Source organism: Scyliorhinus torazame, chromosome 2 (assembly GCF_047496885.1).
Source record: "Scyliorhinus torazame isolate Kashiwa2021f chromosome 2, sScyTor2.1, whole genome shotgun sequence".
NCBI classification, from domain to species: domain Eukaryota; kingdom Metazoa; phylum Chordata; class Chondrichthyes; order Carcharhiniformes; family Scyliorhinidae; genus Scyliorhinus; species Scyliorhinus torazame.
This window is the reverse complement of record NC_092708.1, coordinates 17,852,203-17,876,622: the sequence shown is the minus strand read 5'-3', so window position 1 is coordinate 17,876,622 and position 24,420 is coordinate 17,852,203. Positions and strand designations below refer to the sequence as shown.

Genomic DNA, 24,420 nt, shown 5'->3' with positions numbered 1-24,420 from the left:
GCTGAATCAGTTCAATCAGGTTTATTGAGCTAATAGCACAGTTCTCTGTGAGTTTGACTCTCTGCTAAATTAAGTGTGGTTACTCTGTCTGACTGAACCAGATTAGCTCTTAGCCACGTGGTGGGGGGGTGAGATTGTAACAACACCCTTGACTGACTCTCTAGATGTTCATCAGTGGAAAGAGGCGGAGTGTCAGTGCCTCGTGTCTTTTATAGTGAGATACCACCCCCGAGTGTCCTGCCTGCTTATTGGTGTCCTGTTCTGTGTCCATTAGCTGTGTGTCTGTACATCATGACATGGCCTACATGTGACTGCAGGCACTGTGGTTGGCTCTTAATTGCCCCCCCACTGACACTCAATTCAAGGGCAACTAGGGATGGGCAATAAATGCTGGTCTTGCTAGCGACGCACACATCCCAACAAAGAATTAACCAAATTAAAGCTGCTGAATCATGCAATTTTTTAAAAGTTTGATTTTTAAAAAAAAATAAACTTAGAGTACCCAATTAATTTTTTCCAATTAAGGGGCAATTTAGCCAATCCACCTACTCTGCACATTTTTTTGGGTTGTGGTGGTGAGACCCCACGCAGATACATGGCGAATGTGCAAACTCCACACGGACAGTGATCCAAAGCCGGGATTGAACCCGGGTCCTCGGCGCTGTGAGGCAGCAGTGCAGTTTACAGCACACAAAGAGGCCATTTTAAGGTGGCGCAGTGGTTAGCACCGCTGCCTCACAGCGCAGAGGACCCGGGTTTGATCCTGGCCCCGGGTCACTGTCCGTGTGGGTTTCCTCCGGGTGCTCCGGTTTCCCCTCTCAGTCCAAAGATGTGCAGGTTAGGTGGATTGGCCACGATAAATTGCCCTTCGTGTCCAAAATTGCCCTTAGTGTTGGGTGGGTTTCTGGGTTATGGGGATAGGGTGGAGGTGTTGACCTTGGGTAGGGTGCTCTTTCCAAGAGCCGGTGCAGACTCGATGGGCCGAATGGCCTCCTTCTGCACTGTAAATTCTATGATAATCTATGATCTATTGTGGGGGGGGGAAGAAGAGAGAACTGGTTACTCTAAATTTACAAAAAATTAAAGTTGTTCCTGTCTTTTCTGCTACTGGAATCTTTGACCTGAGCGCAGACACAGTCAGCATCAATCTCACCCCTTCACTTCACAATCTCATTTGCTCGATTATTTATGACTCCCCTGCTGTCACTGCCAGTTTAGCGATTGACGTTACGTCTTTGTCTTCTCCAGGAGCCGAGTTCAATCTGTCTGTTGAGGATTTTCAGACCATTGACCACCGGCTGAAGCTGTTCCTCGATGTTGAGGTTTTCAGTGAAGATAAGGAGGAGTATCAGTGCTTTGTCAAGGTGAGGGGGTAGGAACGTTACATCGTGGAATGTTGCAATGGGGGTGGGGGGGGAACGTTGAAACTGGTGTCGTCCAGTCAGGCTCTCGAGCCCATTCCCTCATTCAGTGGAACCAAGGCTGATCTGTGACCTAACTTTGTCAAAGAGTCATCCAAACTCGAAGCAGGTTCGATCCCGGCTCTGGGTCATTGTCACTGTGGAGTCTGCACATTCTCCCCGTGTCTGTAAGGGTTTCGCCCCCACAACTCAAAGATGTGCAGGATAGGTGGATTGGCCACGCTAAATTGTCCCTTCATTGGGGAAAAAAGGAATTGGGTACTTCAAATTTAAAGAAAAATAATAATCTTCTAATATCCAGGGAATATGTAATCTTGCTTTGAATCGTCTCCATGTGACTTAACCCATGGACCCAAATATAATCCTGGGCTGTCCTGCATTCCTTCAAAGTCCAGTGCATCCTACCTAATGTGTGGTGCCTAGAACTGAACAGAGTGGGTGGGCAGAGTGAAAAATTGGAGGCTGGTTATAGAGGATTGCCGGGAGGAGAGATTGATGTGAATCGTGCCGACTGTGGCTCTGGAGGAAGCAGTTGTACCCGAAAGTCCTGGTTTTCACAACGCAGGTCTGAACACCAAACTGGCTGGTGCTCTCAGTGCAGGAGTGCTGCAGTGTTGGAGGTGCTGTCTTTCTGATAACTATATCAAAGGAACTAAGCTGCACCTGCCCTCGCAAGTGGGTGTAAATGATCCCAATGATCACTTGCACCTCGTCCAATTTGGTCTATTGCATTCGCTGCTACCAATGTGGTCTCCTCTATATCAGAGAGACCAAATGCAGACTGGGTGATCGCTTTGCTGAGCACCTTTGGCCCGGACCCGGGCCTTCCCGTTGCTTGCCATTTAAACACGTAGCACAAGTGGATAGCGCTGTGGCTTCACAGCGCCAGGGTCCCAGGTTCGATTCCCCGCTGGGTCACTGTCTGTGCGGAGTCTGCACGTTCTCCCTGTGAATGCATGGTTTTTCTCCAGGAGCTCCGGTTTCCTCCCACAGTCCAAAGACGTGCAGGTTAGGTGGATTGGCCATGATAAATTGCCCTTAGTGACCAAAAAGGTTAGGGGGGTTATTGGGTTACAGGGATAGGGTGGAAGTGAGGACTTAAGGGGTCGGTGCAGACTCGATGGGCCGAATGGCCTCCTTCTGCACTATGTTCTATGTTCTTAACACAAGACCCTGCTCCCATGCCCACATGTCCGTCCTTGGCCTGCTGCAATGTTCCAGTGAAGCTCACTGCAAACTGGAGGAACAACATCTCATCTCATCTTCCGGTTAGGCACGCTCCAGCCTTCCGGTCTCAACATCGAATTCAACAACTTCAGATGAGTAGCTCTACCCCACCTCGACCCCTTTGTTTTCATCCCATTTCATTTTAACTTTTTTACCATTTCTTTCTCTCTTGTCTTTCTTTATATATATTTAATTCCCCCCCCCCCCCCTCCCATCTTATCCACTGTTCCTTACCCTTTCTCCCCTTTGTTTCCCCCTTCCCCTCCCCCACATCTACAGTTCATCCTCTGATAGTTTCTCTGCTGTTTGGCCTTTCGCACCTTTTGTTCTCTCTGGGGACTGCCATTAGCACTCTTTCCCTTTGGTTTGTGTGGCCATTAGCACCCCATTTCCCTGGGTTTCTGTGGCTATGGCTCATCTTTTATTCCCATTCCACAGTATAAATATTTCCCACTTTGTCTGTTAGCTTTGACAAAGAGTTATTGGACTCGAAACGTTCGCTCTTTTCTCTCCCTACAGATGCAGGCAGACCTGCTGAGATTTTCCAGCATTTTCTCTTTGGTAAATGATCCCACGTTGTATTTAGGTGGTTGGCACAGTGGGTGCGCTGACACCACGTGTACTGCGGCGGTTCAAGAAGGCACCTCACTGCCACCTTCCCAGGGGCAGGTCAGGGTGGGCAACAGGTGCTGGCCTGGCCAGTGAAGCCCACATCCTGTAACTGAACAAATAAATAAGTTACTATGTGTGGGAACCTGCTTTGCACAAATTTCTAGATTGACGTTGGACCCACTTGGCCTTTCATTGGCTGTAAGTGGTTTGGGAGGTCCTGAGATTGTGAAGATGTAACATGAATCTAAGCCGTTCCTCTCCACAGGGATGATGAAAAGGCGAAACAGGATCTCATCCCTGTTATGTCAGTAGCTAAACCAGGCAACCCAGTGAGGAAATCTTGGGACAGTTCCCTGAGGGCCGAGGACGACTTGCTTCCACTCCAGGAAGGTGGGTTTGTGGTGGGTGAATAGTCCGATCCTGGATCCCCAGACTCTGCCACAGGTTTGGCAGGTGGTGTTTGATGCAGTGGGTGGGTGGGGCGCTCTGGATTCTGCGCTTCTTTCCGCTGTTTACACTTGGCCCCTGCCTGCTCCATCCTGTGATGCTCAAGGTGGTTGGCACCTTCCCGGGTGCTTTTTCTCCAGTTTGTGGATTCTAACGCAGCGATTCCCACTTGTCGGTGAGGGTGTTGCATTTATTTAGAGAGGATTTCAGAGTGTCCTTGTAGTGTTTCCTCTGCCCTCCTAGTAATCGCTTGGCCAGTGCGGAGCTCGGAGTAGAGCACTTGTTTCGAGAGTCTTGTGTTGGGCATGCGGGCAATGTGGCCCGCCCATCGCAGCTGGTCGAGGGTGACCAGTGCCTCGATACTGGGGGCTCGGAGGGGAACTTTCAGATGATGGTGTTCCCATGCATCAAACATGTACAAAAGAGCTGAACTCTAGAGGTGAGAGTGACTGCCCTTGACATCAAGGCAGCAATTGACCGAGTGTGGCATCAAGGAGCCCGAGCAAAACTGGAGTCAATGGGAATCCGGGGAAAACTCTCTGCTGGTTGGAGTCATATCTGGCACAAAGGAAGATAGTTGTGACGATTAGAGGTCAATCATCTCAGCTCCAGGACATCACTGCAGGAGATCCTCAGGGTCGTGTCCTCGGCCCAACCATCTTCAGCTGCTTCATCAATGGCCTCCCTTCCATCGTAAGGTCAGAAGTGGGGATGTTTGTGGATGACTGCACAATGTTCAGCACCATTTGCGAATCCTCAGATAATGAAGCAGTCCATCTCCAAATGCAGCAAGATCCGGACAATATCCAGGCTTGGGCTGGCAAGTGGCGAGTAATGTTCATGCCACACAAGTGCTTCAATGACTACCGACTGTTGGCCCTGACGTCTATTATCATGAAATGCTTCGAGCGGTTAGTCATGAGACAGATCACTGCCAGCCTCCCAGACGGTCTCGATCCATTGCAGTTCACCTATCACCGCAACCGGTCCACAGCAGATGCTATCTCCCTGGTTCTTTAATCAACACACAAACACCTCGACAACAAGGACACCTACGTGAGACTGCTGTTCATAAACTACAGCTCCGCCTTCAACACCATTATCCCAACAAGACTAATAACCAAACTCCGCAATCTTGGACTTGACCCCTCCCTGTGCAGCTGGATCCTTGACTTCCTCACCAACAGACCGCAATCTGTCAGGATAGACAACAGCACCTCCTCCACAATAGTCCTCAACACCGGGGCCCTGCAAGGATGTGTGCTCAGTCCTCTACTGTACTCCCTACAGAAAGACTGTGTGGCAAGATTTAACTCCAACTCAACCTATAAGTTTGCGGATGGTACGACTGTGGTGGGCCGTATCTCAAACAACGACGAATCAGACAACAGGAGGGAGATAAATCACTTGGTTGCATGGTGTACCGAAAACAACCTCTCTCTAAATGTGGGAAAGACCAAGGAACTGATCATCGACTTCAGGAAGCGCAGCACGACACACACACCTGTCTACATCAATGGCTCCGCAGTGGAGAGAGCCGATAGCTTTAAGTTCCTGGGGGTCACCATCACCAACAGTCTGTCCTGGTCCACTCACGTTGATGCAACAGTCAAGAAAGCCCAACAACGTCTCTACTTCCTGCGGAAGCTAAAGAAATTCGGCATGTCTGCATCGACTCTCTCAAACTTCTACAGACGTGGAGCATCCTATCCGGCTGCATCTCAGCTTGGTATGGCAACTGCTCGGTCAAAGATCACAAGAAACTTGGGAGATAGATGGGTAACTGTAAGAGGGACTGGGAAGAAGCAGTCAGTGCAGGGATCCCCTGCGGTCGTTCCCCTGAGTAACAAGTATACCGCTTTGGATACTTGTGGGGGGGATGACTTACCAGGGGTAAGCCATGGGGTACGGGCCTCTGGCACGAAGTCTGTCCCTGTTGCTCAGAAGGGAAGGGGGGAGAGGAGCAGAGCATTAGTAATTGGGGACTCGATAGTCAGGGGCACAGATAGGAGATTTTGTGGGAGCGAGAGAGACTCACGTTTGTTATGTTGCCTCCCAGGTGCAAGGGTACGTGATGTCTCGGATCGTGTTTTCCGGGTCCTTAAGGGGGAGGGGGAACAGCCCCAAGTCGTGGTCCACATTGGCACTAACGACATAGGTAGGAAAGGGGACAAGGATGTCAGGCAGGCTTTCAGGGAGCTAGGATGGAAGCTCAGAACTAGAACAAACAGAGTTGTTATCTCTGGGTTGTTGCCCATGCCACGTGATAGTGAGATGAGGAATAGGGAGAGAGAGCAATTAAACACGTGGCTACAGGGATGGTGCAGGCGGGAGGGATTCAGATTTCTGGATAACTGGGGCTCTTTCTGGGGAAGGTGGGACCTCTACAGACAGGATGGTTTACATCTGAACCTGAGGGGCACAAATATCCTGGGGGGGAGATTTGTTAGTGCTCTTTGGGGGGGTTTAAACTAATACAGCAGGGGCATGGGAACCTGGATTGTAGTTTTAGGGTAGGGGAGATTGAGAGTATAAAGGTCAGGAGCACAGATTTGACTTCGCAGGAGGGGGCCAGTGTTCAGGTAGGTGGTTTGAAGTGTGTCTACTTCAATGCCAGGAGTATACAAAATAAGGTAGGGGAACTGGCAGCATGGGTTGGTACCTGGGACTTCGATGTTGTGGCCATTTCGGAGACATGGATAGAGCAGGGTCAGGAATGGGTGTTGCAGGTTCCGGGGTTTAGGTGTTTTAGTAAGCTCAGAGAAGGAGGCAAAAGAGGGGAAGGTGTGGCGCTGCTAGTAAAGAACAGTATTACGGTGGCGGAGAGGATGCTAGATGGGGACTCTTCTTCCGAGGTAATATGGGCTGAGGTTAGAAACAGGAAAGGAGAGGTCACCCTATTGGGAGTTTTCTATAGGCCTCCAAATAGTTCTAGGGATGTAGAGGAAAGGATGGCGAAGATGATTCTGGATAAGAGCGAAAGTAACAGGGTAGTTATTATGGGGGACTTTAACTTTCCAAATATTGACTGGAAAAGATATAGTTCGAGTACATTAGATGGGTCGGTTTTTGTACAATGTGTGCAGGAGGGTTTCCTGACACAATATGTTGACAGGCCAACAAGAGGCGAGGCCACATTGGATTTGGTTTTGGGTAATGAACCAGGCCAGGTTTTAGATTTGTAGGTAGGTGAGCACTTTGGGGACAGTGACCACAATTTGGTGACGTTTACGTTAGTGATGGAAAGGGATAAGTATACCCCGCAGGGCAAGAGTTATAGCTGGGGGAAGGGCAATTATGATGCCATTAGACATGACTTTGGGGGGGATGGGGGTAGGTTGGAGAAGTAGGCTGCAAGTGTTGGGCACACTGGATATGTGGAGCTTGTTCAAGGAACAGCTACTGCGTGTTCTTGATAAGTACGTACCGGTCAGGCAGGGAGGAAGGCGTCGAGCGAGGGAACCGTGGTTTACCAAAGAAGTGGAATCTCTTGTTAAGCGGAAGAAGTAGGCCTATTTGAAGATGAGGTGTGAAGTTTCAGTTGGGGTGCTTGATAGTTACAAGGTAGCGAGGAAGGATCTAAAGAGAGAGCTAAGACGAGCAAGGAGGGGACATGAGAAGTATTTGGCAGGTAGGATCAAGGAAAACCCAAAAGCTTTCTATAGGTATGTCAGGAATAAAAGAATGACTAGGGTAAGAGTAGGGCCAGTCAAGGACAGGGATGGGAAGTTGTGTGTGGAGTCTGAAGCGATAGGCGAGATACTAAATGAATATTTTTCGTCAGTATTCACTCAGGAAAAAGATAATGTTGTGGAGGAGAATGCTGAGACCCAGGCTATTAGAATAGATGGCATTGAGGTACGTAGGGAAGAGGTGTTGGCAATTCTGGACAGGCTGAAAATAGATAAGTCCCCGGGGTCTGATGGGATTTATCCTAGGATTCTCTGGGAAGCCAGGGAAGAGATTGCTGAGCCTTTGGCTTTGATTTTTATGTCATCATTGGCTACTGGAATAGTGCCAGAGGACTGGAGGATAGCAAATGTGGTTCCTTTGTTCAAGAAGGGGAGTAGAGACAACCCCGGCAACTGTAGACCGGTGAGCCTCACGTCTGTTGTGGGCAAAGTCTTGGAGGGGATTATAAGAGACAAGATTTATAATCAACTAGATAGAAATAATATGATTAGGGATAGTCAGCATGGCTTTGAGAAGGGTAGGTTATGCCTCACAAACCTTATCGAGTTCTTTGAGAAGGTGACTGAACAGGTAGACGAGGGTAGAGCAGTTGATGTGTATATGGATTTCAGTAAAGCGTTTGATAAGGTTCCCCATGGTAGGCTATTGCAGAAAATATGGAGGCTGGGGATTGAGGGTGATTTAGAGATGTGGATCAGAAATTGGCTAGCTGAAAGAAGACAGAGGGTGGTGGTTGATGGGAAATGTTCAGAATGGAGTTCAGTTACAAGTGGCGTACCACAAGGATCTGTTCTGGGGCAGTTGCTATTTGTCATTTTTATAGATGACCTAGAGGAGGGCGCAGTAGGGTGGGTGAGTAAATTTGCAGACGACACTAAAGTCGGTGGTGTTGTCGACAGTGCGGAAGGATGTTGCAGGTTACAGAGGGATATAGATAAGCTGCAGAGCTGGGCTGAGAGGTGGCAAATGGAGTTTAATGTAGAGAAGTGTGAGATGATTCACTTTGGAAGGAATAATAGGAATGCGGAATATTTGGCTAATGGTAAAATTCTTGGAAGTGTGGATGAGCAGAGGGATCTCGGTGTCCATGTACATAGATCCCTGAAAGTTGCCACTCAGGTTGATAGGGTTGTGAAGAAGGCCTATGGAGTGTTGGCCTTTATTGGTAGAGGGATTGAGTTCCGGAGTCATGAGGTCGTGTTGCAGCTGTACAAAACTCTGGTACGGCCGCATTTGGAGTATTGCGTACAGTTCTGGTCACCTCATTATAGGAAGGACATGGAGGCTTTGGAGCGGGTGCAGAGGAGATTTACCAGGATGTTGCCTGGTATGGAGGGAAGATCTTATGAGGAAAGGCTGATGGACTTGAGGTTGTTTTCGTTGGAGAGAAGGTTAAGAGGAGACTTAATAGAGGCATACAAAATGATCAGGGGGTTAGATAGGGTGGACAGTGAGAGCCTTCTCCCGCGGATGGAAATGGCTGGCACGAGGGGACATAGCTTTAAACTGAGGGGTAATAAATATAGGACAGAGGTTAGAGGTAGGTTCTTTACGCAAAGAGTGGTGAGGCCGTGGAATGCCCTACCTGCAACAGTAGTGAACTCGCCAACATTGAGGGCATTTAAAAGTTTATTGGATAAGCATATGGATGATAATGGCATAGTGTAGGTTAGATGGCTTTTGTTTTTTTGACTTCCCATGTCGGTGCAACATCGTGGGCTGAAGGGCCTGTACTGCGCTGTATCGTTCTATGTTCTATGTTAACTGCAGAGTGTGCTGAACTCAGCCCAAAGCATCATACAAGCTTGCCAACCACACATTGATTCTGTCTACATCTCCCGCTACTTCAGGAAGGCAGACAGCATTATCAGAGACGCCTGCCACGGAGGCTTGGCCCTCTTCCAGACCCTTCTATAAAGCAGATCAGAATTCTGAAGACCCACACATCCAGACATAGGAACATCATCTTCCCCACAGCTACTAGACTCCTCAACGACTCCCCCTCGGACTGATCTGTTCCCTGTAAGAACACTATTCACGATGCCCTATGCTGCTCTTGCTCATGTATTTGCTTTGTTTGGCCCCTTGTTCCGCACTGTAACCAATCACTGTTTGTCGATGTATCATTTGTCAATGTTCTCTGTTGATTATTCTCTTGTCTACTATTTACGTTCCCTTGGCCGCAGAAAAATACTTTTCACTGTACTTCGGTACATGTGATAATAAATCAATCAATCAGAACCGAGCATAGAATGCATTGAGTTCATCGGGGAGGGGTGTGCTGCTGCCGGAGATACGGCTTTGCTTTGTAGCCCGTTATGTTGTTTAGTCCTTGCCACAACCACCGAGAGTCTGTAATGCTAGTCTGTGACTCTAGCTTGGTCTTATATTCTCTCTTGGCATCTCGGATAGCTTTGCGGAGGTCGTATCTGGATTTCTTGTGTTGGTCGGGGTTGCCAGTCTTGAACGCCTCAGAACTGTCCTTCAGTAGGGAGTCAATCGAGCCATGGTTTCCGGTTGGGGAACGTACGTGCTGCTTTCTTTGGCACTGTCATGGGAATGTCATTTTAAGAAATGTTTGTCTTCTCAAGTGGCTGCAGTGATGTCAGAGTGTGGGTGGAGCTGGGCTCTGCCTTTTACTTTCATTTTGAGCTGGAAGCTGTTTGTGGCGCCGAGCTTTAGTTTCATTTTCAGTTGGAGAGCTGCATTCAAGCCAAGGAGGTGTATTTTGGTCTCTGCATGCTAAAGAATGTCTCCAGATCACTTGATGATTTCAAAGTAATACCTGTTTCTGTAAGGAATGCAAACCTGTCTTTGTTAAAAAGGGCCTTTGACTTATGGATGTTGTTAGGAAAGTTACGAAGGGTTATCTATAGAGTACTGCATCAGTGTTGGTAGTTAAGATGTTTACTGTGTGTTTATAAAATGTTAACTGGATTCATAGAATAAACATTTTTGTTTAAAAATACTTTAGTTCTCTGTTGCATCACACCTGTAAAGTGGGCCCTTGTGCTCCCCATAAGCAAAATCTATTAAAAGTTGTGGGTCAGATGAACTCCATGATGTACTTTGGTGTTCTCTGAATCCTGGCACATAGCACGCAGTCGTCTACACATTTGTGACGGTGGTGGCATACTCCATTTAGGTTGGTCGCTGTGTTTTTAAATATGGACCAGTCCACTGTCTCCAAGCAGTCAGGTAGGAGCTCTTCTGTTTCCTCAGACCAGCACTGCATGACCTTCTTAGCCGGATTCTCACGCTTAAATTTCTGCTTGTATGCCGGGAGAAGGAGAAGTGTCTTATGATCTGATTTCCCAAAGTGCGGTCGGGGGATGGAACGGTAGGCGCCCTTGATTTTTGAGTAGCAGTGGTCAAGAGTGTTGTCGCTGGTGGGACAGGAGATGTGCTGGTGGAATTTTGACAGTACACTCTTGAGGTTGGCCTTGTTAAAGTCTCTGGCCACGATGAACAAGGCCTCCGGGTGTTCTGTTTCGTAGTTGTTTATAACTGTGTTCAGTTCGTCCAGTACCACCTTTACTTCTGCCTGGGGTGGGATGTAGACAGCTGTGATAATGGTTGAAGTGAACTCACGTGGAAGATAGTATGGGCGGCACTTCACGGTGAGGTATTCCAGGTCCGGGGAGCAGTAGGTCGCCAGCATCGCCACATCCAAGCACCAGGAGGAGTTGATGGGGCAAACCCCTCCACCCTTCGCTTTGCCTGATGACAAGGTTCGAACCGCCCAAAGAATTGAGAAGCCTTCAGGTTGTATGGCACACCCCGGTGAGGCTGGGTGAGCCATGTCTCTGTGAAATAGAGCTCACAGCAGTCTCTTACTTCCCTCTGAGAGGTAAGTCTAGCGTTAAGTTCATCCAGCTTGTTTTCGATCTCTTGGGCGTTTGCCAGGAGTATGCTGGGGAGGGAAGTGAATGTTGTAGGTGGTGGACCAGGTACCAGTCAAGTGGATGATGTCGAGCTTCTTGTGTTGTTGGAACTGCACGCATCCAGGCAAGTGGAGAGTATTCCATTACACACCTGACTTGTGCATTGCAGATGGTGGCCAGGCTTCGAGGAGTCAGCAAGTGAGTTATTTCCCACAGAATTCCCAGCCTCTGACCTGCTCTTCGAGCCACAGTATTTATCTTGCTAGTCCAGTCCAGTTTCTGATCAATGGTAACCCCCAGGATGTTGCCCCCAAGTGCATTAAACATAAAAGCAAGTTGTTGATTATATTGGCTAAGTGGAATAGCTTTTTTAAAAAAGCTAAGTGATAGTGGTGTAAGATTTACTTACCGAGCGTTTCCTTCTGTTGGTTATACCTAAATAAACATGGACAGGAATAGTGGTTCTGCAGTCAGATATCTTCCAATTGGCTTTCATCTCCATACTGTCAATTGGCTCTGCCACTGCCGCAGCTCATCTGCTCAGACCCTAATCCATGGCTTTGTTGTCTTCAGGATCAACTATTCCTGGCCACAGCTTCCCTGGTCAGCGTTCCACCTTGCATATTCCGAGGTCACCCCCAAAGCTTGCGTCCTACCCTTCACTTTGCCCACTCACTTGTCACTCCCTGTGCTCGCTGACCTACATTGGATCCTGATCCAGCAACATCTTGGGCGACACGGTAGCACAGTAGGTAGCACTGTGGCTTCACAGCTCCAGGGTCCCTGGTTCGATTCCCGGCTTGGGTCACTATCTGTGCGGAGTCTGCACGTTCTCCCCGTGTCTGCGTGGGTTTCCTCCGGGTGCTCCGGTTTCCTCCCACAGTCCAAAGATGTGCAGGTTAGGTGGATTGGCCATGCTAAATTGCCCCTTGGTGTCCAAAATGGTTGGGTGGGATTGCTGGGTTGTGGAGATGGGGTGGAGGTGTGGGCTTGGGTAAGGTGCTCTTTCCAAAGGCCGGTGCAGACTCGATGGGCCGAATGGCCGCGTTCTGCACTGTAAATTCTATGGTTTAAAATTCTCATTCTTGTGTGAAAATCCCTCCATAGCCTCTTCCCCACCCTCGGGGGCTGGTTTAGCACACTGGGCTAAATCGCTGGCTTTTAAAGCAGGCCAGCAGCACGGTTCAATTCCCGGACCAGCCTCGCCGAACAGGCGCCGGAATGTGGCGACGAGGGGCTTTTCACAGTAACTTCATTGAAGCCTACTTGTGACAATAAGCGATTTTCATTTCATTTCATAGAACATAGAACATTACAGCACAGTACAGACCCTTCAGCCCTCAATGTTGCGCCGACGTGTGAAACCACTCTAAAGCCCATCTACACTATTCCCTTATCGTCCATATGTCTATCCAATGACCATTTGAATACCCTTAGTGTTGGCGAGTCCACTACTGTTGCAGGCAGGGCATTCCACGCCCTTACTACTCTCTGAGTAAAGAACCTACCTCTGACATCTGTCTTATATCTATCTCCCCTCAATTTAAAGCTATGTCCCCTCGTGCTGGACACCTCCATGCGAGGAAAAAGGCTCTCACTGTCCACCCTATCCAATCCTCTGATCATCTTGTATGCCTCAATTAAGTCACCTCTTAACCTTCTTCTCTCTAATGAAAACAGCCTCAAGTCCCTCAACCTTTCCTCATAAGATCTTCCCTCCATACCTCCAGGCAACATTCTGGTAAATCTCCTCTGCACCCTTTCCAATGCTTCCACATCCTTCCTATAATGCGGCGACCAGAATTGCACGCAATACTCCACATGCGGCCGCACCAGGGTTTTGTACAGCTGCAACATGATCTCATGACTCCGAAACTCAATCCCTCTACCAATGAAAGCTAACACACCGTACGCCTTCTTAACAACCCTCTCAACCTGGGTGGCAACTTTCAGAGATCTATGAACATCGACACCGAGATCTCTCTGCTCATCCACACTGCCAAGAATCTTACCATTAGCCCAGTACTCTGTCTTCCTGTTATTCCTTCCAAATTGAATCACCTCACACTATTCTGCATTAAACTCCATTTGCCACTTCTCAGCCCAGCGCTGCAGCTTATCTATGTCCCTCTGTAACCTCCAGGCCCATGACCCTCCAAGATGTTTGCGGTCCTCTTATTCTGGCACCTTACACGTTCTGCGTTTCCCTTGCTCTGCCATTAGAAGCTTTATATTCAGCCACCTGGGTCCAAAATTTTGGCATTCCCTCCTGAAACCTCAGCATCTCTCACCTCCCTTAAAACCGTCCCCTTTGGCCAAGCCTTTGGTCATTTGTCCATAATATCTCCTTGTGGCTTGATGTCAGATTTGATTTGGCATAACTCCCGTAAATTGCTTTGGATATTTTTGACCAGTTAAAGGTGCTATATAAAATGCAGGTTGTTTTCAAGAGACCAGTGAGTGTGGTGGGCCTCCCACGCATTCTCCATGCAATTCTCTACCGCTCACGAGTCAATAAGATGACATGTGTCAGTTAATGTAACTCAACACAAATCATTTAGCCAGTGGCTCTCTGTACCAAAGAGACTCGGTGTACGTGATGTAGCATTTTGATGAACACTTGAAACGGAATATCATATGCTAGCACAGTGGTTAGCACTGTTGCGTCACAGCGCTAGGGTCCTGTGTTCGATTCCCGGCTTGGCTCACTGTCTGTGCGGAGTCTGCGTGTTCTCCCCATCTCTGCGTGGGTTTCCTCCGGGCGCTCCCGTTTTCTCCCACAAGTCCCGAAAGACGTGCTGATGGGTGAATTGGACATTCTGAATTCTCCCTCTGTGTACCTGAGCAGGTGCCGGAGTGTAGCAACTAGGGGCTTTTCGCAGTAACTTCATTGCAGTGTTAATGCAAGCCTACTTGTGACAGTAAAGATTATTACAAGGCTACGGACCAAGTGCTAGAAAATGGGATTGGAATAGATAGGTGCTGGATGGCTGGCGCAGACACAATGGGCCTCTTTCTGTGCTTTAAAACAATGACAATATGACTTGCACACTGCCTTCTCTCTGTGAATACAAGAAAACATATTTGGGGCTGGGAAGGGGCTTGAACTGTTTGGAGAGTTGTTGAAAACATTCCCTTTAAAGGCCCCATTGGATGCATGTTGGAAGCTTTTCTTGGTATTAAATTCCACGGACTCTGTGTGATCCAGCAAGTTGGAGCACGCAAACAGTGCAGCCTTTTCAGGTGCAAAGGGAGGGAAGCCCTGTGGGGTACATCATTTTCAAAGTCCTGGGGAGTTTGGTTTAGCAGGTGCCAGCATGGTTGCTCACGCTGTTAACTCGCCTTCTCATCCTCTCCTCCACCACGAGCCTCCGATTTTAAAATTAAAAATTGATCGATTTCCGATCAGGGAAGAGCGCTCCAAATGTCTATTTTTACATGAATTAGCCATTCCTAATTTCACTGCTGAAATCTGGCTCTAATTTTTACAATCCCGCCTCTCCAATTGGCAGAAATAGTTTCTCTCTCCCTTCCTGTCCCTCTTTATATCTTGAAACCTTTGATCAGATCAACCCTGAACCCTCTAAATTCCAGGGAATACCAGCCTAGATTGTTCATAATAATCTTTATTAATAGGGCAGCACGGGGGCCTAGTGGTTAGCACAGCTGCCTCACGGCGCTGAGGTCCCAGGTTCGATCCCGGCTCTGGGTCACTGTCCGTGTGGAGTTTGCACATTCTCCCCGTGTCTGCGTGGGTTTCGCCCCCACAACCCAAAGATGTGAAGGCTAGGTGGATTGGCCACGCTAAATTGCCCCTTGGAAAAAATAATTGGGTAATCTAAATTTATTTTTAAAAATAATAATCTTTATTAATGTCACAAGTGAACTTGCATTAACACTGCAATGAAGTTGCTGTGATGTCTCCCCGTAATTTTAACCCTTGGGCGTCCAGGTTTCGTTCTGGTAAATCTACACCGGCCTCCCTGCACAACCAATGTCCCCTTTCGAAGATGTGGTGCCCAGAACTGTTCTCGAGTCCTCCAGCTGGGGTCCAACCAGGGTTTTTGCATAGCTGGAAGCTCATGTTAACCCTCTTGTGTCACGGCCCTCCTGATGTAAAGGCCAGCATTCCATTCAGTCGACGAGCATCACCCTGAGCTTCTGGTCACCTGTTATTTTAATTTTGCACCGACTTCTTAAAATGCTGACCCCTCTGTTTTCAGCCTCCAGCAATGTCCCAATGAAGCTCAAAGTGCGTTTGGTGGGCAGAAGCTTTTCGTTCGATGAGAAACGCTGCAAACTAGTGATGTTCCGCAGGGAGCAGTACTGGGACTCTACTGTTTGCAATATGTATAAATGACTTGGAAGAAAGCGTAGCGGGTCTGATTAGCAAGTTTGCGGATGATACTAAGATTGCAGTAGCTGCGGATAGCGGAGCAAAGGTTTACCAGACTGATTCCAGGGATGGCGGGACTGCCATACGAGGAGAGATTGACTAGGATTGTGTTCGCTGGAGTACAGAAGAATGAGGAGGGATCTCGGAGACTTATAAAATTCTAACAGGACTAGACAGGGTGGATGCAGGGAAGATGTTCCCAATGATGGGTGTGTCCAGAACCAGGGGTCACAGTCTGAGAATTCAGGGTAAACCATTTCGGACAGAGATAAGGAGACATTTCTTCACCCAAAGAGTGGTGAGCCTGTGGAATTCATTACCACTGGAAGTGGTTGATGCTAAAACTTTGAATATATTCAAGAGGCGGCTGGATATAGCACTTGGGGAGAATGGGATCAAAGGCTATGGGGAGAAAGCAGGATTAGGCTATTGAGTTAGATGATCAGCCATGATGGTGATGAATGGCGGAGCAGGCTCGAAGGGCCCAAAGGCCTCCTCCTGCTCCTATCTTCCAAGCATCTATGCAAGATTGTCAGAGAATGCAGCAGGATACTGATAGGCCGCTAAATTGGGCAGAGAAATGGCAGATGGAATTTAACCCGGACAAATGCGAGGTGATGCATTTTGGTAGATCCAATTCAGGTGAGAACTATAAAATAAATGGCAGAACCATCAGGAGCATAGAGACACAGAGAGATCTGGGCGTGCAGGTCCACAGATCCTTCAAAGTGGCAGCACAGGTGGAAATGATGGTAAAGAAAGCATATGGCATGCTTGCCTTCATAGGACGGGGTATCGAGTATAAACGTTTGGAAATTATGTTACAGTTATATTGAGCGTTGGTTAGGCCACATTTGGAATACTGTGTCCAATTCTGGTCACCGCACTACCAGGAGGGAGTGGAGACTTTGGAGCGAGTTTGGAAAAGGTTTACCTGGATGTTGCCTGGTATGGAGGGTAGTAGCTATGAGGAGAGATTGAACAAACTGGGATTGTTCTCCCGAGAGAGACGGAGGCTGAGGGGCGACCTGACAGCAGTCTATAAAATTATTCGGGGTATAGATAGGGTGAACAGTTGGAGGCTTTTTCCCAGGGCGGAATTGACAATTACAAGGGGGCACAGGTTCAAGGTGAGGGGGGAAAGGTTCAGTGGAGATGTGCGGGAGAAGTTTTTTTACACATAGGGTGGTGGTGGCCTGGAAGGCACGGCCAAGTGAGGTGGTTGAGGCAGATGCGTTCGCGACCTTTAAGACTTATCTGGATAGGTACATGAACAGATGGGGTATAGAAGGATACAGGCGGTTGGTCTGGATAGGACACGTGATCGGCGCAGGCTTGGAGGGCCGAAGGGCCTGTTCCTGGGCTGTATTGTTCTTTGTTCTGGACTCCACTTTCAGTTGAGCAATTTCAGACTGTAATTCCTGCCCCTAACTTGTTCCCATTTACTTCTCTGGTTTCAGTAAGACTCCTTTCTCTTCTTTGCCTCTCTCTTTCGGGCAGCAGCTGTTTATCATTCTGCCATTCACACCTCTAGGAACATGTTTAGTTTCTTTACTGAGTCACAGAGTCATGGAGGTCTACAGTACAGAAATGGCCCTTCGCGTCCGCGCCAGTCAAAACCAGCCACCCGGGTATTCTAATCCCTGTGTCTGCGTGGGTTTCGCCCCCACAACCCAAAGATGTGCAGGGTAGGTGAATTGGCCACGCTAAACTGCCCCTTAATTTGGAAAAAGTGAATTGGGCACTCTAAATTTATTATTTTTTTTAAAAATCTCTGTCCGAAATGGTTTACCCTAAATCCTCAGACTGTGACCCCTGGTTCTGGGCACACCCACCATTGGTAACATCCACCCTGCATCTACCCTGTCTAGTCCTGTTTTTTCTTAGTCTCTTTGAGATCCCCCCTCATTCTTCTGAACTCCAGCGAGAACAATCCCAACCGAGTCAATCTCTCCTCATATGGCAGTCCCGCCATCCCAGGAATCAGTCTGGTAAACCTTCTCTGCACTCCCTCGAGAGCAAGAACATCCTTCCTCAGAGGAGACCAAAACTGCACACAATATTCTAGGTGTGGCCTCACCAAGGCCCTGTACAACTGCAGCAACACATCCCTGCTTCTATACTCGAAACTTCTTGCAATGAAGGCCAACATACCATTAGCCTTCTTTACCGCCTGCTGCACCTGCATGTTTACCTTCAGCGACTGGTGCACAAGGACACCCAGGTCCCCGCTGCACACTCCCCTCTCCCAATTTACAACCTTTCAGGTAGTAATCTGCCTTCCTGTTTTTGCTTCAAAAGTGATACTTGTCTTTATTACCTGAGGTATCAACCCCACAACCCAAAGATGTGCAGGGTAGGTGGATTGGCCATGCTAAATTGCCCCTTAATTTGGGGGGGGGGGGAGAATTGGGTACTCTAAATTTATTTGAATTAACTCGGCTATTAACCGAGGCATAAAATACAAGAGCAGCGAGGTGATGCTGGAACTGTAGAAAATGCTGGTTAGGGCACAACTATAGTACTGCGTGCAATTCTAAATTACAATTCTTAATTTGCTGTGGGGTTTTGAAGTCTGCTGCACTAGATTGTTGCATGTTGGTATCTTGCAGCCGTGACAATTTATACTCTAGCCGTGGAGTTCATGAAATTAAAGATCTGCGACTCTAGCCTGATGTGTTGAACTGAGTACAGGGGTCGGTGATGCTGTCTGTCACCTGGTGTGGATTCAGGAGAGACCAAAATGTCCCCCGAAAGTATTTTCGGTTTTATTTATTATTCCCTTCTCTGACTCAATATTTGAAAAATGAATGGTCTGTGTTGGTCATTAGCAATTGCAACTTTGCAGTCAAATGTTTGCCAAATTGGAGGTTAGGCAGAGAAAAAAAAGACTGATGTGTTGCGTCAGGGACACAGTCTTTAATGAGCCAGCTGACCTTGAAGTCGAGACTTGCGTCTCTTACCAGCACCATGTCCTTCCCATCGCTGTGGGGGCGGCGGTGGGGCAATATTTTATCATTAAGCTTTACTGCTCTTCCAAACTTCTCTACTCCTCATTACTCTGTAAGTAACATTGTGCAGTTCACAGTGAGTAAGTTGGTTGGAAAGGCCAAGCAGTCGACTTGACTTCCAGACACTTGGCACATTGTAATCCCTGTTGTCACAACTGTTACACATCATCTAGATAAACAAGCTTGACTCTGGCCGAGAGAGGAGGGGGAATCTGTTCATAAGAACATAAGAACTAGGAGCAGGAGTAGGCCATCTGGCCCCTCGAGCCTGCTCCGCCATTCAATGAGATCATGGCTGATCTTTTGTGGACTCAGCTCCACTTTCCAGCCCGAACACCATAACCCTTAATCCCTTTATTCTTCAAAAAACTATCTATCTTTATCTTAAAAACATTTAATGAAGGAGCCTCTACTGCTTCACTGGGCAAGGAATTCCATAGATTCACAACCCTTTGGGTGAAGAAGTTCCTCCTAAACTCAGTCCTAAATCTACTTCCCCTTATTTTGAGGCTATGCCCCCTAGTTCTGCTTTCACCCGCCAGTGGAAACAACCTGCCCGCATCTATCCTATCTATTTACTTCATAATCTTATATGTTTCTATAAGATCCCCCCTCATCCTTCTAAATTCCAATGAGTACAGTCCCAGTCTACTCAACCTCTCCTCGTAATCCAACCCCTTCAGCTCTGGGATTAACCTAGTGAATCTCCTCTGCACACCCTCCAGTGCCAGTACGTCCTTTCTCAAGTAAGGAGACCAAAACGGAACACAATACTCCAGGTGTGGCCTCACTAACACCTTATACAATTGCAGCATAACCTCCCTCGTCTTAAACTCCATCCCTCTAGCAATGAAGGACAAAATTCCATTTGCCTTCTTAATCACCTGTTGCACCTGAAAACCAACTTTCTCCGACTCATGCACGAGCACACCCAGGTCTCTCTGCACAGCAGCATGTTTTAATATTTTATCATTTAAATAATAATCCCTTTTGCCGTTATTCTTACCAAAATGGATAACCTCACATTTGTCAACATTGTATTCCATCTGCCAGACCCTAGCCCATTCACTTAGCCTGTCCAAATCCCTCTGCAGACTTCCAGTATCCTCTGCACTTTTTGCTTTACCACTTATCTTAGTGTCGTCTGCAACCTTGGACACATTGCCCTTGGTCCCCAACTCCAAATCATCTATGTAAATTGTGAACAGTTGTGGGCCCAACACTGATCCCTGAGGGACACCACTAGCTACTGATTGCTAACCAGAGAAACACCCATTAATCCCCACTCTTTGCTTTCTATTAATTAACCAATCCTCTATCCATGCTCCTACTTTCCCCTTAATGCCATGCATCTTTATCTTATGCAACAACCTTTTGTGTGGCACCTTGTCAAAGGCTTTCTGGAAATCCAGATATACCACATCCATTGGCTCCCCGTTATCTACCGCACTGTTAATGTCCTCAAAAAATTCCACTAAATTAGTTAGGCACGACCTGCCCTTTATGAACCCATGCTGCGTCTGTCCAATGGGACAATTTCCATCCAGATGCCTCGCTATTTCTTCCTTGATGATAGATTCCAGCATCTTCCCTACTACCGAAGTTAAGCTCACTGGCCTATAATTACCCACTTTCTGCCTACCTCCTTTTTTAAACAGTGGTGTCACGTTTGCTAATTTCCAATCCGCCGGGACCACCCCAGAGTCTAGTGAATTTTGGTAAATTATCACTAGTGCATTTGCAATTTCCCTAGCCATCTCTTTTAGCACTCTGGGATGCATTCCATCAGGGCCAGGAGACTTGTCTACCTTTAGCCCCATTAGCTTGCCCATCACAACCTCCTTGGTGATATCAATCCTCTCAAGGTCCTCACCTGTCATAGCCTCATTTCCATCAGTCACTGGCATGTTATTTGTGTCTTCCACTGTGAAGACCGACCCAAAAAACCTGTTCAGTTCCTCAGCCATTTCCTCATCTCCCATTATTAAATCTCCCTTCTCATCCTCTAAAGGACCAATATTTACCTTAGCCACTCTTTTTTTGTTTTATGTATTTGTAGAAACTTTTACTATCTGTTTTTATATTCTGAGCAAGTTTACTCTCATAATCTATCTTACTCTTCTTTATAGCTTTTTTAGTAGTGGAATTGTGGAATAGTGGAATTTCAATTGTGGAATGAAGGAAACAGCAAACTGGGACACATCAGCTGGTATTTCTTATCATAGATTATCATAGAATTTACAGTGCAGAAGGAGGCCATTCGGCCCACCGAGCCTGTACCGGCTCTTGGAAAGAGCACCCTACCCAAGGCCAACACCTCCACCCTATCCCCATAACCCAGTAACCCCACCCAACACTAAGGGCAATTTTGGACACTAAGGGCAATTTATCACGGCCAATCCACCTCACCTGCACATCTTTGGACTGTGGGAGGAAACCGGAGCACCCGGAGGAAACCCACGCACACACGGGGAGGATGTGCAGACTCCGCACAGTCAGTGACCCAAGCCGGAATCGAACCTGGGACCCTGGAGCTGTGAAACAACTGTGCTAACCACAATGCTACCGTGCTGCCCTAAACGCAGCAACAGCGTGGTTCAGCTGTTTGCTTGACTCGTGTCAAATCTGGAGTCTGAAGCTGATGGGTTCAAGCTGATGGGTTGCAAACGTACAAGTTAGGAGCAGAGGCGGGTCAATTGGCTCCTCAAGCCTTTGCCCTGCTGCTCACTAAGATCACGGCTGATTTCATCCTGTTTCAATTTCCACATCCACATCCGCCCCCCCGATAACGTTAGATTCTTTTGGGGCAAGGGAATCTTTCTACCTCCGCCTGAATAACATCCAATGACTCCCGTCTTCAAAGTCGCACAGCCCTTTGAGAGTAACATGTTGTCAACATCTCGATCCTGTTGGGCGGCACGGTAGCACAGTGGTTAGCACTGTTGCTTCACAGAGCCAGGGTCCCAGGTTCGATTCCCGGCTTGGGTCACTGTCTGCACGGAGTCTGCACGTTCTCCCCCTGTCTGCGTGGGTTTCCTCCGGGTGCTCCGGTTTCCTCCCACAAGTCCCGAAAGACGTGCTGTTAGGTAAGTTGAACATTCTGAATTCTCCCTCTGTGTACCCAAACAGGTGCCGGAATCTGGCGACTAGGGGCTTTTTACAGTAACTTCATTGCAGTGTTAATGTAAGCCTACTTGTGACAATAAAGATAAAGAAAAGGGTGACCCTTAATTTTAGAACAATGCCTCCTGAGTTCTGGACTCAGCCACAAGAGGAGAAACGTCCTTTCAAAGTTTATCTTGTCAGTGCGGTTCAGGGAACATAATCATAGATTTAGTGAAGCACTTAGAACCAGTGCTAATCTGGAGCACTGGACCCCAGAGCGCAGTCCAGAGTGGCACCTGGAAATTGTGAACTTTTCTTCGAGGATGCTGTCAGGCTTGGCTTTACTCAAAAGCAGCTGCTGGCTGTTTATCTCGCCTTCGTTGGAAATTGAGCACTTGTACGAGGTTGCCTGGCAACCACGGAACCCAGTGACTGAATGGTGTAACGTTTATGTTTTTTTAAAAAAAAGAAGAGCTCAAGAATTTCTTCAAAGTAACAATTGGTAGAATTGGGAGTTCAAAATGAATCTGTAACTGCAGAGCAGACCTATTCACACTCGTTAAGAATATTTAACAGAATTTGCTGATTTGACATGAGACTGTTGTGAGACTGTTTAATCACCGGTTTAGTCGGAAACGCCTAAATACATAATAGTTTGGTGTATTCCAAAAGTGAGTATAACTGGTTAACAAGCATCCACCATTGAGGAACAAAAGGCAATAATACACACCCAACAATCAAAATGCTCAGTTTTTCATCTCGCCATCTTACCGACAGATACACAAGGCATTAACCTTCCCATGAGACACTGCGAATGGATTTGTGATCATGTGGGCAGAAAGGATGATCATTGATCATAAATTTTTCATAGAATTTACAGTGCAGAAGGAGGCCATTCGACCCATCGAGTCTGCACCAGCTCTTGGAAAGAGCATCCTACCCAAGCCCACAACTCCACCCCATAACTCAGTAACCCCACCCAGCACTAAGGGCAATTTTGGACACTAAGGGCAATTTATCATGGCCAATCCACCTAACCTGCACATCTTTGGACTGTGGGAGGAAACCGGAGCACCCGGAGGAAACCCACGCAGACACGGGGAGAACGTGCAGACTCCGCACAGACTGTGACCCAAGCCGGCAATCGAACTTGGGACCCTGGAGCTGTGAAGCAATTGTGCTAACCGCAATGCTACCGTTTCACCCAATCCACTGATCAGAAATGCTGTTTGCTGCATGTGAATTTGTAATCTTCCACATGGGCAGCACTGACCTAATGAGAGAGTGCATGGAGATTGGGGTCTTTTAAAATCACCCAATGCGTGTGCCCATGGACACTTGTTGTGAAGCTTAGCACCACGCAGGACAGACCAGCCCACTTGCTCGGCATGTCGTCCACCAGCTTAATGTGCATTTCCTCCGTGGCACAGTGGCAGCCCTGTGTACCATCTACAAAATGCACTGCGGCAACTCGCCAAAGCTCCTTTGGCAACACCTTCCAACCCGTGACCTAGAAGGACAAGGGCAACAGATGTGTGCAACCTACAGGTTCCCCTCCGAGTCATACGCCACCCTGACTTGGAAATATATCACCATTCGTTCAGCATCGCTGGGTCAAGATCCTGGAACAGTCTCTCCAGCAACACTGTGGGTGGACCTAAATGTAAATTGCTTATTGTCACAAGTAAGCTTCAAATGAAGTTACTGTGAAAAGCCCCTAGTCGCCAGATTCCGGCGCCTGTTCGGGGAGGCTGGTACGGGAATTGAACCGTGCTGCTGGCCTGCCTTGGTCTGCTTTCAAAGCCAGCGATTTAGCCCTGCGCTAAACGTCACATGATCTACGGCGCTTCCTAAGAATGAATCTTTTAACAATCTGTTTTTAAATATTTCAAACTTTGTTTCTCACTGCAAGTTAAAGACAGTTTCCTGTCCTGCCCATGTATAATGAACCCATTGTATAAATGAACATTTGGCGAATCTCCAGGTTTCACCTACAGGCTTTGAGGTGTCTCTCTCTCTCTCTCTCTCTTGTCAGGTGAGAGTTTTAAGAAATGCGTGTTCTAAATGGGTGTGTATTTAACTATCTGTAGTGAGAGTACCTTTAAGAAATGGATGTTTATTACTGCAGTGATGTCAGAGAGGGGGTGGAGCTGGGCTGTCTGTCAGCTTTTTACTTTTGTTTTAGGCTGTTTGCTGCAGGGTGTGTTTTAGTTTCTTTTCAGTGTTGGAGCTGAAGCCAGACAGAGCAGGTGTACTGTTGATCTCTCTGCCATGAAAAGACTATCTCTTGATCATTTGGTGAACTCCATGATACACTTTGGGGTTCTCTACACACTGGCCCATAACACACTCTCTGTCTCTCTCTCTCTGTCTCTGTCTCTGTCTCTCTCTCTGTCTCTCTCTCTCTCTCTCTCTCTCTCTGTCTCTGTCTCTCTCTCTGTGTCTCTCTCTGTGTGTCTCTCTCTCTGTGTCTCTCTCTCTCTGTCTCTCTCTCTGTGTCTCCCTGTGTGTCTCCCTCTCTGTGTGTCTCCCTCTCTGTGTGTCTCCCTCTCTGTGTGTCTCCCTCTCTGTGTGTCTCCCTCTCTGTGCGTCTCTCTCCCTCTGCGTGTCTCGCCCTCGGTGCG

General features: G+C 47.7%; 1 protein-coding gene across 8 annotated transcripts in view; it reads left to right on the top strand.

The window, feature by feature from the left end:
- stk11ip (serine/threonine kinase 11 interacting protein) overlaps positions 1–24,420 on the top strand; it is a 184,723-nt gene that overhangs the window by 111,779 nt on the left and 48,524 nt on the right. For all 8 annotated transcript variants that reach the window (XM_072468951.1, XM_072468929.1, XM_072468961.1 and 5 more), the window contains one exon: positions 1,249–1,364. In XM_072468951.1, coding sequence (XP_072325052.1) covers positions 1,249–1,364 — 116 coding nt within the window. The remainder of the gene's footprint in view (positions 1–1,248; positions 1,365–24,420) is intronic.